This window comes from Ochotona princeps, chromosome 18, assembly GCF_030435755.1.
Source record: "Ochotona princeps isolate mOchPri1 chromosome 18, mOchPri1.hap1, whole genome shotgun sequence".
Classification (NCBI taxonomy): Eukaryota; Metazoa; Chordata; class Mammalia; order Lagomorpha; family Ochotonidae; genus Ochotona; species Ochotona princeps.
This window is the reverse complement of record NC_080849.1, coordinates 16,992,379-17,004,505: the sequence shown is the minus strand read 5'-3', so window position 1 is coordinate 17,004,505 and position 12,127 is coordinate 16,992,379. Positions and strand designations below refer to the sequence as shown.

Here is a 12,127-nt window from a genome sequence, read left to right as displayed (position 1 = left end):
GCACTATCTTAACCATTTAAATGTATGATTGAGTGGCAGTAGGGGAATACATGGTGTTGAGTAGTAGCCGTTAGCATCATCCATCTCCAGAACATTTTTATCTGTTGAGACTGAGACTTTATCCTCACCAGACAAGGACTGTCAACTCCTCCCCAGGTCTCTGGTAGCAACCATTGTGTTTTCTTCCTCTATGAGTAACTACTAAGGTTACTTCATGGGAATGGAATCATAGTAGCTTTGTTGTTCTAAAACTGGCTGGCTTTACATAGCATTAATATCTTCGAAGCTCACTCATCGCCATGGCATTGAGTTCCCATTTTCCCAAAGGAAAAATTGCAAAATTTTATGGTAATTGTATTTTTAATTTTTTGAGGAACTACCATACTTTTTTCTAAAGCAACTGACTCATTTATCCCCTAAAAAACTGACTGTGTTGCAAATCCTTTTTTACTGTGTGCCCTCCATGTTGTAGGTGTAATAATTTTTGCTCCTCCTTATCGGATGACTTCTGCAGTAGTTATTGCCTGTTCTTAACAAAGCTCCCCATCCTGATGTCTACCTGCCTGGCTTGAACTTTAATAGGAGGACTTCCTTGATGGGTCCTCATTGATTTGAATAGTTCAGGCTAAACGTATTCTTTAGTTTGGAAATACTTCTGCAATTTCTCTTCTGCTCTTCAGTGCTTCCCATGTGCAAATACTCTCCTAGAGATATTTGTGAAATCTTTCACATACTTCTGAGCAATGACTTTCGCGTTTAGAACCAAAATAAAGAACACTCATGTCACTTAACTTGCTAATAATCCCCCTTCTTCAAAAACTAGTTAACATGCTCATGACTATAATATGCTTAAAGCTCCAAAAGAAAATGCATTTTGACATAGTAGATAAGACCCCTCTTAAAACTGTTGTGTCTTCTACTTCTGATCCCAGCTTCCAATTCATGTAAGCCGGAAGGGTAGCTGGAGATGACCCAGAAACATGTGAGCCCTGAGTTGATTCTTGCTTCCTGGTTTGGGCCTGGTCCAGCCCAGCTGAGGTAGACATGTGGGAAGTGAATCAGAAGATATGTTTATCTTTGTTTCTGTGCCACTTTACCCTTCAAAAAGAAATATAAAGATCCAGTGAGGAAGACAGTATGCATGCTTACTTCCAGAAGTTTGTGCAAGTATGTTGGAAATCATTTTTGAAAATATTTCAATATGTGTTCCGTTTATTCCAAAAATTGTTGAATATTGCCATCATTATGCATTCACAGTGTTTTTAAAAATTATTGATGTGGCAAATCTGAATATTACTTAGTTTGAGTTCTTAATGTAAGATTAGACAGATTAATTTGTTTTCAGTAGTTGCTGCAAAAATGTTGAATGTGTTCAATTGAGTTACTTTATAGAACACATTCGATTTCAAGGGCATATGGTGAGAGTACAGGTTGAAAAGGATTGATCATTTCCTTTCACCTCTTATTTCTTTTACTTAGGGTTTATGCTAGAAAATAATTCACAAATATTGTGTTCCTGCTGAGAGGGTTTATATTCACATTTGAGACTTGATTTTTTCTTTTGATGCCTTTGCATATTAGATCTCGGGCAGCTTGAGGCAGGTAACGATCGCTTGTCCCTTTTTGCTCACAAGGGGTTATCTTTGGAGGAAAAATAAATCTTTAGAAAACTGTCGTTATAGGCTTATTACAATCTTCAAATCCTGTTAGTATTGAAATTACTTTAAAAACTTTAATAAAATTCACATTTCCATCTATCACTTAAGCTGGATGTATACATGTGGAACATTGGGAGCAAATGTGGAGGGAATTGCCTCAGCTTTTCACATTATGCTGTAGGAGAAAATCTGCTGTAATATTACCTCTTGTCATCACATCCCCTTGCATAACTTGGCATAGATTACCTTCAGAGAATTTCCTTTGGGACAGAAATAATGACCATAATTCAGATGAAGTTTCAAATCACTAATATCTATGCCTATTAATTCCCAGGAACTGTTGAGAACTTACTGTACTTTTGAAGTTTGGATGGCCACATTAGTTCTTCCTTTTCTTCCCAAAAGACTTATCTTATTTTCAATTAGGCTGCATATGAATTTATTTGATCTATTGAAATCTTTACCATTATTTATTATAACAGCCTTTTTTCTCGCCTATGTTCCAATTGGGATATAAACTCCAGCGTTACAGGTTTTGTGTCCTCCATATTCGCTTGTCCCTGTGCCCAGAATTTCATAAGTACCAAAGTTTGTGTCTTAAACCTAATAGGTTATGTGTAAACTATTTATTAATTAATTACTAGGGTTCAAAACCCAGTTATTTTAGTGTTAGAATCAGAAGGGAGTGATGAAAATCAAAATGTGTTATTAAAATTTGTTAATTTTAACACATAATCTCAGTTGAAAGAAAATGTATTTCAAGTTAGCATACATATTTCTCTAATAGCTCACCTAAGTTGAGGACACCATGTGAAACTTTAGATAAGTTTATTCTGAAGGAGGGTCTTTCGATAAATAAAAGCTTTGTAGTCTTCTGGTTACTGTGTATCCAGTATAGATATTAATGTCACTTTTTACTTCTAAAGGTCAAGTTTGAAGTATATCAATATTTAGAATCCCAACTAGTCAAAAAGACAATGGAAAACTTCAGTGATTTCTTGAGGACAAACAGTAAATAACAGGACATGATTTCAAATCATATTTGCCCAGTTCCAAATCTTATGTGGTTTTAACATGGCCACTCTCTCTTTTCTTTAATAAAAATGCTTTTAACACAGAAGCAATACATGGTGGTCAACTGCCATCTTAGTCATTCCTAACACGTCAAGTCTCTGAACTGGTCTCCCCATCATTTCTTACGAAAGGACCAGTGCATTGTGTTTTGTTATTGTTTGTTTCTAGGTAAATACAGTACATTATTATCATGCAAAATATTTTTGACAATTCCCCATTCAATGAGTCTTACATTTTATTTTTTTCTACCTTTTATTAGCAATACAAAATAAAATCATAATTGAAAGGAATAGGGTAGAAAATATTAGACCAAAAATGCATTGTGCTACCATGACTGAGGAATGAATTCAGTCAAGTCAAACATGTAAAGTGTATCACACCCTGAAAAAAGCAGGATTGGGCCATCGGTAATGCATTGTTTGAGTGTTGTGGAACATAATATTAAGTTTGCATCTGTAGGAAGTTTTGTTATGCTGCATGTTCCTAGACGATTAACTGATTATACTTGTTTTTGAATCCTAGAATCTCAAGTCCCTGATCAGCCAAGCTCTCTTCATGTGCGACCCCAGACTAACTGCATAATCATGAGTTGGACCCCACCTTTGAATCCAAACATCGTGGTGAGAGGTTACATTATTGGATATGGCGTTGGGAGCCCTTACGCTGAGACAGTGCGCGTGGACAGTAAACAGCGATATTATTCCATTGAGAGATTAGGTAAGTAGCTGTGGCTTTTATTAATATGATAGTGATTTTATTTGAAATTATCTTGTTTCTTCATTTTGTCTTTGGGAGTATTATTTCCATTTGTATCATGTAAATTTTGGAGAACCTCTCTTTTAAAAAGATGGGGAGTCCCTTAATCCATAGGGAATCCCTCTCTGAATGTGGGCAATGGAATCTAGAGATCTATATAGGTGGTTGCCACGGCATGAGTGCTTGCTCATGTTTCAGAGAGTAGAAAAAGTGTTTGGGGGCCCACCTCCTAGCCCATGGTCACTGGAAAATTCTAGTCTGAATTATTGCTGAAACCATTGGCTCAATTTTCATCATTATTATTCTGCCTGAGTAAGTATTTCATAATGCTTTCTTTAATCTTGAATGACATAGTCACACTACCTTCCTTTTCCCTCGTGATATTCTTAAATAAAACTATGGGCTGTGGCAAAAGGAAGAAAGGGATTTTTAGTCAAGACAATAAATTGGAATTCTCAAACTCTCCCCCACAGGCATCTCTGCTGCCTCCCATTCCGACTGTTCTTATTTCTCTTATGAGGCTTAGCTCAACCTCCTTACTTAAACTGAGTAATACAGGACCTCAAATGTCATATGTCTGAATTTATAGAGAATGAGTTTATTTAGACATCCTTGATATGCATATTCATTTATGTTTTCTGTACCATATGAGATTATTAGCATTAAGAAATAAGAGAAACATATGAATTATATCAGGCTACCAATGAGTTAAACAATGCTCCTAAAATGAAGGCAAATTGATTCTACTTGTTGACTTATTATATGAATTATTTGAAATGAAGTGCAATGACCCATCTGGAAACCCAACCTCATGGGTGGCGGGAGGTTTGTTACTTATTTGCAATGTCTCTCACAAGCAGAGTTTCATCATGAGAAGCCTGATTTGAATTTGAATAGCTAAAATGCAGAAAGAAAATTGTACTGACCCATTCTCTCTATAATTGCTTCAAACACTAATAAGAGAAGTGCCTACTGAAAAATCTGCATAATTTTAGCTAGCTTGGCATTTAAAAATATTATTCTCACAGTCAATCTCTGAATTTGGATGTAAAAACAGATCACAAAACTCATCTTTTATGGCCATCAAACCTATGTCTGGGGACACTGTCTTATCCATTATTCAGCAGCATCTCTTGGAGTTCCTGGTACTGCTGGGCTGACATAGTGATGGAGGCTCCTGAGGCAACATGCAGGCACCTGGCACTGAAAATGTGATGGAGGCTCTGAAGGCAATGATGACTAAGTGCATGGCTTCACCACATTCCTTGATAATGATGTTTTTTGTTAAAAAGAGAAATCTCTTCAGGAGACTCCACATCTAATAAAACTTAGGTGTGTGGAAGATTAATGTTGTTAAAGAAGAAGGAAAAGAATACCCTTGTCAGTGTTACATAAAAGTAGCTAGGAATTGGTGAAAGACAAAATGGAGAATGAACCATCTGCTTGATGGTTATGCATCTATACTTAAAAATGTGGCTAGAAAGAGAAATTGTACAAACATGTGTATCAACCAGTTACCATTTTTTTTCAACACAGCTCTGTGTTTTACATAAAATAGGAAAAAGCAATTAACATGGTCATTAAGCATCCTCATGATTATGCAAATTGTCATTTTTTCAAACTGTTTTCAGTCTTAACACAAGGTGTGTGTAGCATACATTAAGCTGTAAATTTATAGATTAAGAATTTGTTGTAACAACTAATTGCTTTAATTCATTCGATTGCGCATTAAAATAGGCCTGTGTTGTTTCATTGTTGTCTTTTGAAAACGTATTTATAAGTTCTCATTTTTTTATTCAACACTGTAGAATTACAAAGTTATCTGGTCATCTATACAAAATAGGAAGACAGTTTATGCCTTAAGGACTTCTATGACAGCTGTTCAACTAAAAGTGAATTAAATAAAGTTGTAATCTACTTAAACACAGGGTCAGCCACAACTTCAAGTATCGCATTTGGGATTTTAGATACATTAAAAAAACCTATTTGCCTTATAATTGACTCATAAATCTTTCCTCTGTGGGATGACTTAAACTTCTAAGCAGCATTTTGTTTACCAGGGATTCTCATTCAGTATTTAGATTCCAGTTACTGACCTGCTTCAGGACTGGAAATGGAAGGTTTTGAGCACCCTCTAATATTACTGACTTTGGCAGATAAGTTATCTAATATAGACATAGAGCTTTGTTACCCAGTGTTTGAATTGGCCGTGATTTCTAAGGAATCTATTGAAGTTCTTTCTTGGTACTGCGCAAGCTCAATCACTGCCTTGCTTGACGTTCCCAGGGTAGAGAGGCAGATGACATGAACCTGGTACTGCTTTGCATAGTTAACTAGATGTCAAATCATTTTTGAAAAGCTATTCATCTGTATTTTCTTTTAATTGATTTATTTATTGAGGTGCTCTTTCTGTACAACAAACTATATGTGAATTGTGTAATTTTGAGTTTTTAACAGGTATTGTGTATTTTTTATAATTTCATCTTAACCAGTATTAGCTCATAGAATTTTAATGAAAGGGTACTAAGTACCCTCACAAGATTTATTCCTAATATATATATATATATATATATATATATATATATATATATATATATATATCTCACTTTCTTGTTTTTAAAATTTATTTGCCAAATGTTTGCTGTTATTATTGAAGAATACAAGACATTAAATGTAGATTTCAAATCCTAACACCTGTTCAAATCACCTGTTCATTCTATTCATTTTGTAGACTCTATGAAATTTTCCGTAAAAGCAAGCCTATCAAATAAAGTAGGAACAGTTTTATATCTAATATCTACTGTTTGTACCTTTTATGTTTTCTCTCACCTACTACGGTGGTTAAACTATCCCAGAAACTGGTTGGAAAGAAGTGTTGGGAAGGCTGTCTTGCTTTGGATCTAAGAGGGGGAGGAGTCAATTTACATGAAACAGATTGCCAAGAGTAGCTTCTTCACAGGTCGTTTAATCAGGTTGAAGAAATTACCTACTCTTCTGACCCTTCTAGAAATTTTTATAATGAATGTTTAATTGTTTAATTTTTGTGGAGTAAGTTTTACAGAATGAGTATTGTGGCAATGGGTTAAGTGATTGATTGCAATCCCAGCCATCTATATTGGAGTGATTGGAATCCCAGCTAGTCTGATTTCTGATCCAGCATTCTGCTGCTGTGCCTGGAAAGGTGGTACAAGATATCAATAAATACTGATTTCACAAATAATTTTTTTTAGGATTTAGTTTACTGTTTATTGCAAATTCAGATGGAGAGACAGAGAGGAAGATCTTCCATCCAATGATTCACTCCCTAAGTGATCACAATGGCCGGAGCTGCACCAAACGAAAGCCAGGAGCCTTGGAGCTTCATCTGGGAACCCACACGGGTGCAGGGTCTTAAAGTTTTGGGCTGTCCTCCACTGCTTTTCCAGGCCACAAGCAGGGAGCCAGGTGGGAAGTGGAGCTGCTGGGATTAGAATCAGCGCCCATATGGGATTCTGGCGCATTCTAGGTGAGGAATGTAGCTGCTATGCCACTATGATGGACCCTCCCAGAGATTTTAATAGAGAAGGAGTGAACATTGTGGACTGATTTTGTGAGGGCAGTATCATTCTAATAAAAAGAAAAGTAGATAAAAAGAACAAATGAAAATAATAGGTAACCATGGCTTCATGAACATAGCCAAGAAGTCCTTAATAAATAGTTATGCTATGCCCAATATTATAACAAAAGGACAGATATGATGAACATAAAGGTTTTATTTAAAGAAATTCCAATCTAATTCAACATACTTAAAGTGAGTATGATTTCAAGAGATCAAAGTTACATTTTAAATATAGATGTTTTCATTTGAAAGAGAAAATGAAGCTAGATGGGTGGCAAGAAACCAATACCTGGGCCATCACTTGTTGCCTCCCAAAATGTGAATTTGCAGAAAGCGTCCTTGAAAGTGGAGTAGCCAGTAGTTGAACCAGGTCTCAGATATGAGATCCAGGTGATGTAGGGACCTATACTGCGCACCTCACATTCACTTCTGTTTTTATTATAGTGGAAATATAGAAATATCTGAAGCCACTGATGTTACTTTAAATCCCGATTTGCTTCCTTCCATCATTTAGTATTTCATATTCTTATTATCATTTAGTTCAAACTATGTTCTAATCTCTCTTGTGATTTTTTTATTGCCTCTGAGGTATTTAGGACATGGCTTAAATTCTACAATTGATTCTTCCTCATTGTTTTGTTATTTATTTTCAGTTTATTTAGCATGTGCAGAGAACAAACACTGACTTATGCATCTTTAAGTTTTTGAGACTTGATTATGAACCAACACTGTCAATTTTGCTGAATATAAATATATAAATATGTGAATAGAAAAGCCCTGCATGTTCTGCAGGTATTAGATAATAAGGTTTGCTGGCATCAGTTGGATCCAGGTCATTAGTAGTGTATCTGAGATCATCTGTGTATTTGCTAAACTTTTTGGCAGTACTATGAATTATTATGATTTGACATCAAAAGCTTTTATGAATTATAATCACCTCAGTTTCCTAATTCTGTCTTGTCTTTTTTTGTTGTTGTTTTTGCTTCATTTACTTAGAAGGTCTGTTATTATGCCAGCTCACGTTTATAATTGTTATGTCATCTTGGCAAATTACCTCATTTAGCATTATGAATGTCTTTCTCTGATAATGCTCTTGGTCTTTAAGTCGGTTCTATCTGTTATTAGTATAGCTGCTGAAGTCTTACAATTCATATAGTGTGTCTTCTTCATTTATTACATTAAACCTATGACTTTCTATTTAAACTTTATCTCTTTTAAGTAATATGTGATTGGGTCATGCTACTGAAAATTTATTTCTAATCTTCCCCCACACATACACATTCCACACATCTATTCAAATCTGATATTTTTATTTTTCTCTTCTGTCTCACCTCTAATTTTTGTTTTGTTTTCCAAATATCTCTTTTTCAACCTTTTCTTGGTTAATTGAAATTTTAAAAGAATCTATGAATATATTAAATTTCAGTCACAGAAAATGCATGAAAATTAGTACAGCATGTTTCTCATCAATTCTTATGATAATATAACATTACTACAAAGAGAACAAATTCAATATGGTTCTAAGATACAGTTCTAAGAATACAATGATGTTTTAATCCTCTATAACTTTATAAATGTGTCCTGTCAGCAGTCAGCTGACATTTTCTACAATGGAACACGGAAATAGATTAAGCCTTCTAGGCCTTATCCAATCTTTTCTGTTTCTAATTCTGACCTTAAGAAATGCACAGATAAATAAACATGACTGCATTCTAATATCCCCATATCTTGGAGCCCCATAATGCTTATTTTATAAACTATTTTTTGTTAGTAATTGATGTAAAAGTATGCCTTTTATAAAATATCAATTTGCTGATCCCTGTTCTTTGGTATTTTTCTGTAAGCTACCATACATGCCTTTAAAATTTGATAATGTATGTATGTGGAGTAACTTTGTAGCATATCGTGCAAAATCTAGGCACTTGGAATGACACAGATCTCTTTCTTATCCTTACCATAACTTGTATTGTGTTATATAGCACATGTGCCTAAACTGAATATCCCAGTAGGAGGTACTGTATTTTGTGCTGTGTGAAGTCAAACATATTTTGAAGAATTTAAGAAGAAAAATATTTGTATATCTCCCAGGTATTTAATATTTCTTATATTTTTCATTCATATCTAAAGATCAACCTTCATGTATTTTAGGGGGGGCTTTTGACTATCCTTCTGCAGAATCACTATCATAGATTTTTCTTAGTTTAGTGGTTTTTAAAATTTACTGTGTTTCTGAAGGATATTTTCATAGGGTACATAGTTCTCTATTGATAGGTTTTTTTCAGACCTTTGGAGATAATGTCTCATTATATTCTGAGTTGCTTTCTGATGAATAACCAGCTTTCAGTCAAAATGATGACCTCTTGTGGTAATGTTTCCTTGGTGTTCCATGCTTTCTGGACAGTACTCTAAAATGTTTTTCCTCAAATTCTGATGGACTTGTTTTCATTTCCAATCCTTTTTTCTCTTTTCTTGATATTAGATGATTTTTTTTCCATCCTGTCATGATCATTGATTGCTGCCATTATAACCTCCATTTCATCGTTAACTTCGTATGGTAAATTCATTTATATCTTAGAACATTGTCCTATTTTTAACATATAATTTCACTTTTTTCCTACATTCCCCACCATTGAGTCAATAATTTTTTTTAATTTTAGTTTTTTTTTTTCATTTTCAGTAGATTTTTATCTCAATGATTATAAGAGCTGTTTTGGAAGTGTCATTTGAAAAATTCTGGTGTATTGGTTTTAGTAGTAGGCAAGAAAGAGTCAAGTTTCTGATTGGAAGCTCATCTTGCTTTCTCTGGGGAAAAAGTGAAATCTAAATAAAAGTTTCTTGTGTTTTGCTGCTCTGTTTGGGGTTGTTTAGGCTGGAATTTAGAGTCTGTCTCAATCTGGATGTCTCTGGTCTACCTGACGTTGTGAAGAGTATTAACCTCCCTCACCATCCCCGTCTTGCTTCATCTAGTGAGTCCTCCTCCCAGAAAGGTAATGGCTCATACTGGAATGTTGACTGACAGAGCTTCCTTCCAAGCAAAACAGAAGACCAAACGGAAGCAATAAAAAGAAATCTGTTGCCATACTTCACACTTTGTCAAGTTCTGCATTAAGAGCAAATTCTACTGCTCTTATCAAATATTTAGATATTTTGCAGTTGGTATTTGGGGGTTTTAGAGTTTTGTGAGGTGTTTAAACTTTTTTTTCTTCTTTTTGTTTAGGTATTGCTGCTGTAATCAGCAGAATTAGATAACAATGTGCCATTGCACAATAACTAGAAAATTGCAATGCCATTTTGTGTAGTTTGAATGGCTCATGTTGAAAAGACTATTGATAAAATGTAGGACCATTTCCTGGGCAGTGCATGCCACCTGAATTATATTTGCAGTACATCATATGTTTTCACTGAGAAAATAAATTAAAGGCAACAAAGAGAACCCTGAAATATTTTATTCACTAATGTTTAAGGTTTGTTTATAGACCAGCACGACTCAATTAGCTAATTCTCTCCCATGCAGCACCACATCACAATAGTGCACCTGTTCTTGGCCCAGCTGCTACACTTCCCAGCAAGCTCTCTGCTTGTGGCTGGAAAGGCAATGAAGGACGACTTAACACCTTGGTACCATTCATCCCTGAGAGAGACCTGGAGTAAGCTCCTGGCTCCAGGCTTTGGATCAGCTCAGCTGCAGCTAAGGAAGCCACTTGGGGAGTGAACCAGTGCCTGGAAGATCTTTCTTTCTGTCTCTCCTTTTCTTTGTAAATCTGCTTTTCCAATAAAGAGGAAAGGTGGGGTATAGAGAGAGGGGTAGAGATAAAGATCTTCCATCTGTTGGTTCGCTTCCCAAATGGACTGGGACTGGGCCAAGTAGAAGCCAGGAGCCTACACTTTTTCCAGAATTTTCAGGGATCCAAAAACTTTGGCTGTTTTCCCAAATGCAGAACAAGGATCTGAATCAAGTGAAGCAGCTTGGAGTTCAGCTGGCACCCACATAGGATGCCAGTATTACAAATGACCGCTTACCCATTAAATCACAACACCAGTTCTTAACTAATCATCCTTTATAGAATTCAAGTGCTTAATCGAAGCAAATGATAAAAAAAAAGTCACGTGCATGTTCACAAATCCATGAAGATCAAAAAATGTTTACATGTAAATATTTACAGATAATTTTAATTTCCTACTGAAATTAAACAGGCATAGTAAATATTGCTATGATTTATATTTCATTCACAACAGAATGAAGGACAGTCTTGCATTGCCACTGATAATGTTGAACAGATGTGCAGAGGTTTATTATTCTATTTTTAAATATTTACTTTTATTTGAAAGGCAGAATTACAAAGAGACAAAATGATCTTCTATCTACTGGTTCATTCCCTGGATGGCTGTAGTGCCTAAGGCTGGGTCAGGCCAATGCCAGGGAATTGGAGCTGCTTCTGGGTCCCCCGTGTGGGTGCAAGGACTCAAGGATTTGGCCTATCTCCTCCATGGCTTCCCCAGTCTGTTAGCAGGAAGCCGAATCGAAAGTGGAGCAGCCAGGACTTGAATCAGTGACCATTTTGGATGCCCATGTCACTGGTAGGGTATCAACCAGCTTCACAAGCCTCTGGCCCCAGGGAACTAACATTCTTTGCCTCTTGGTGGTGGTTGTCAGAGATCATGGTTTTAGTAGACTCCATTAGACATATTGCAAGCACATGAAAAGTTAAATAAACATAGAATTATGAATCTGTGTTTGGATCAGTAGTTCTCTCTTTTCCGTATTTAACCATGAGTGAATGATTTTAATGCCACCTGATAATTTTTTGGTAAAAGTAAGTAAGATTATCTTTATTCCCTGCAAAATGATCTCAGTAAGTTAATAGATATGAAAAATAGCTAATAGATTGAGAAGTTGGCCTTTTAAAAAATACAAATATCAAAATTTACATTGCGATCATTGCAATAACATGGGAGTTTTGCCGTGTTGGGGATGGGAGTAGTAAATATATCAGATATTTCTAACTATCAAGTATCATAAACAATTTTAAGCTTTGGATAA

The 12,127-nt window shown here is 35.4% G+C and overlaps 1 protein-coding gene across 3 annotated transcripts in view; it reads left to right on the top strand.

The window, feature by feature from the left end:
- The window catches only part of DCC (DCC netrin 1 receptor), a 555,681-nt gene that overhangs the window by 410,326 nt on the left and 133,228 nt on the right, over window positions 1-12,127 (top strand). For all 3 annotated transcript variants that reach the window (XM_058676959.1, XM_058676958.1, XM_058676960.1), the window contains exon 14: window positions 3,255-3,449. In XM_058676959.1, the coding sequence (XP_058532942.1) occupies window positions 3,255-3,449 (195 nt within the window). The remainder of the gene's footprint in view (window positions 1-3,254; window positions 3,450-12,127) is intronic.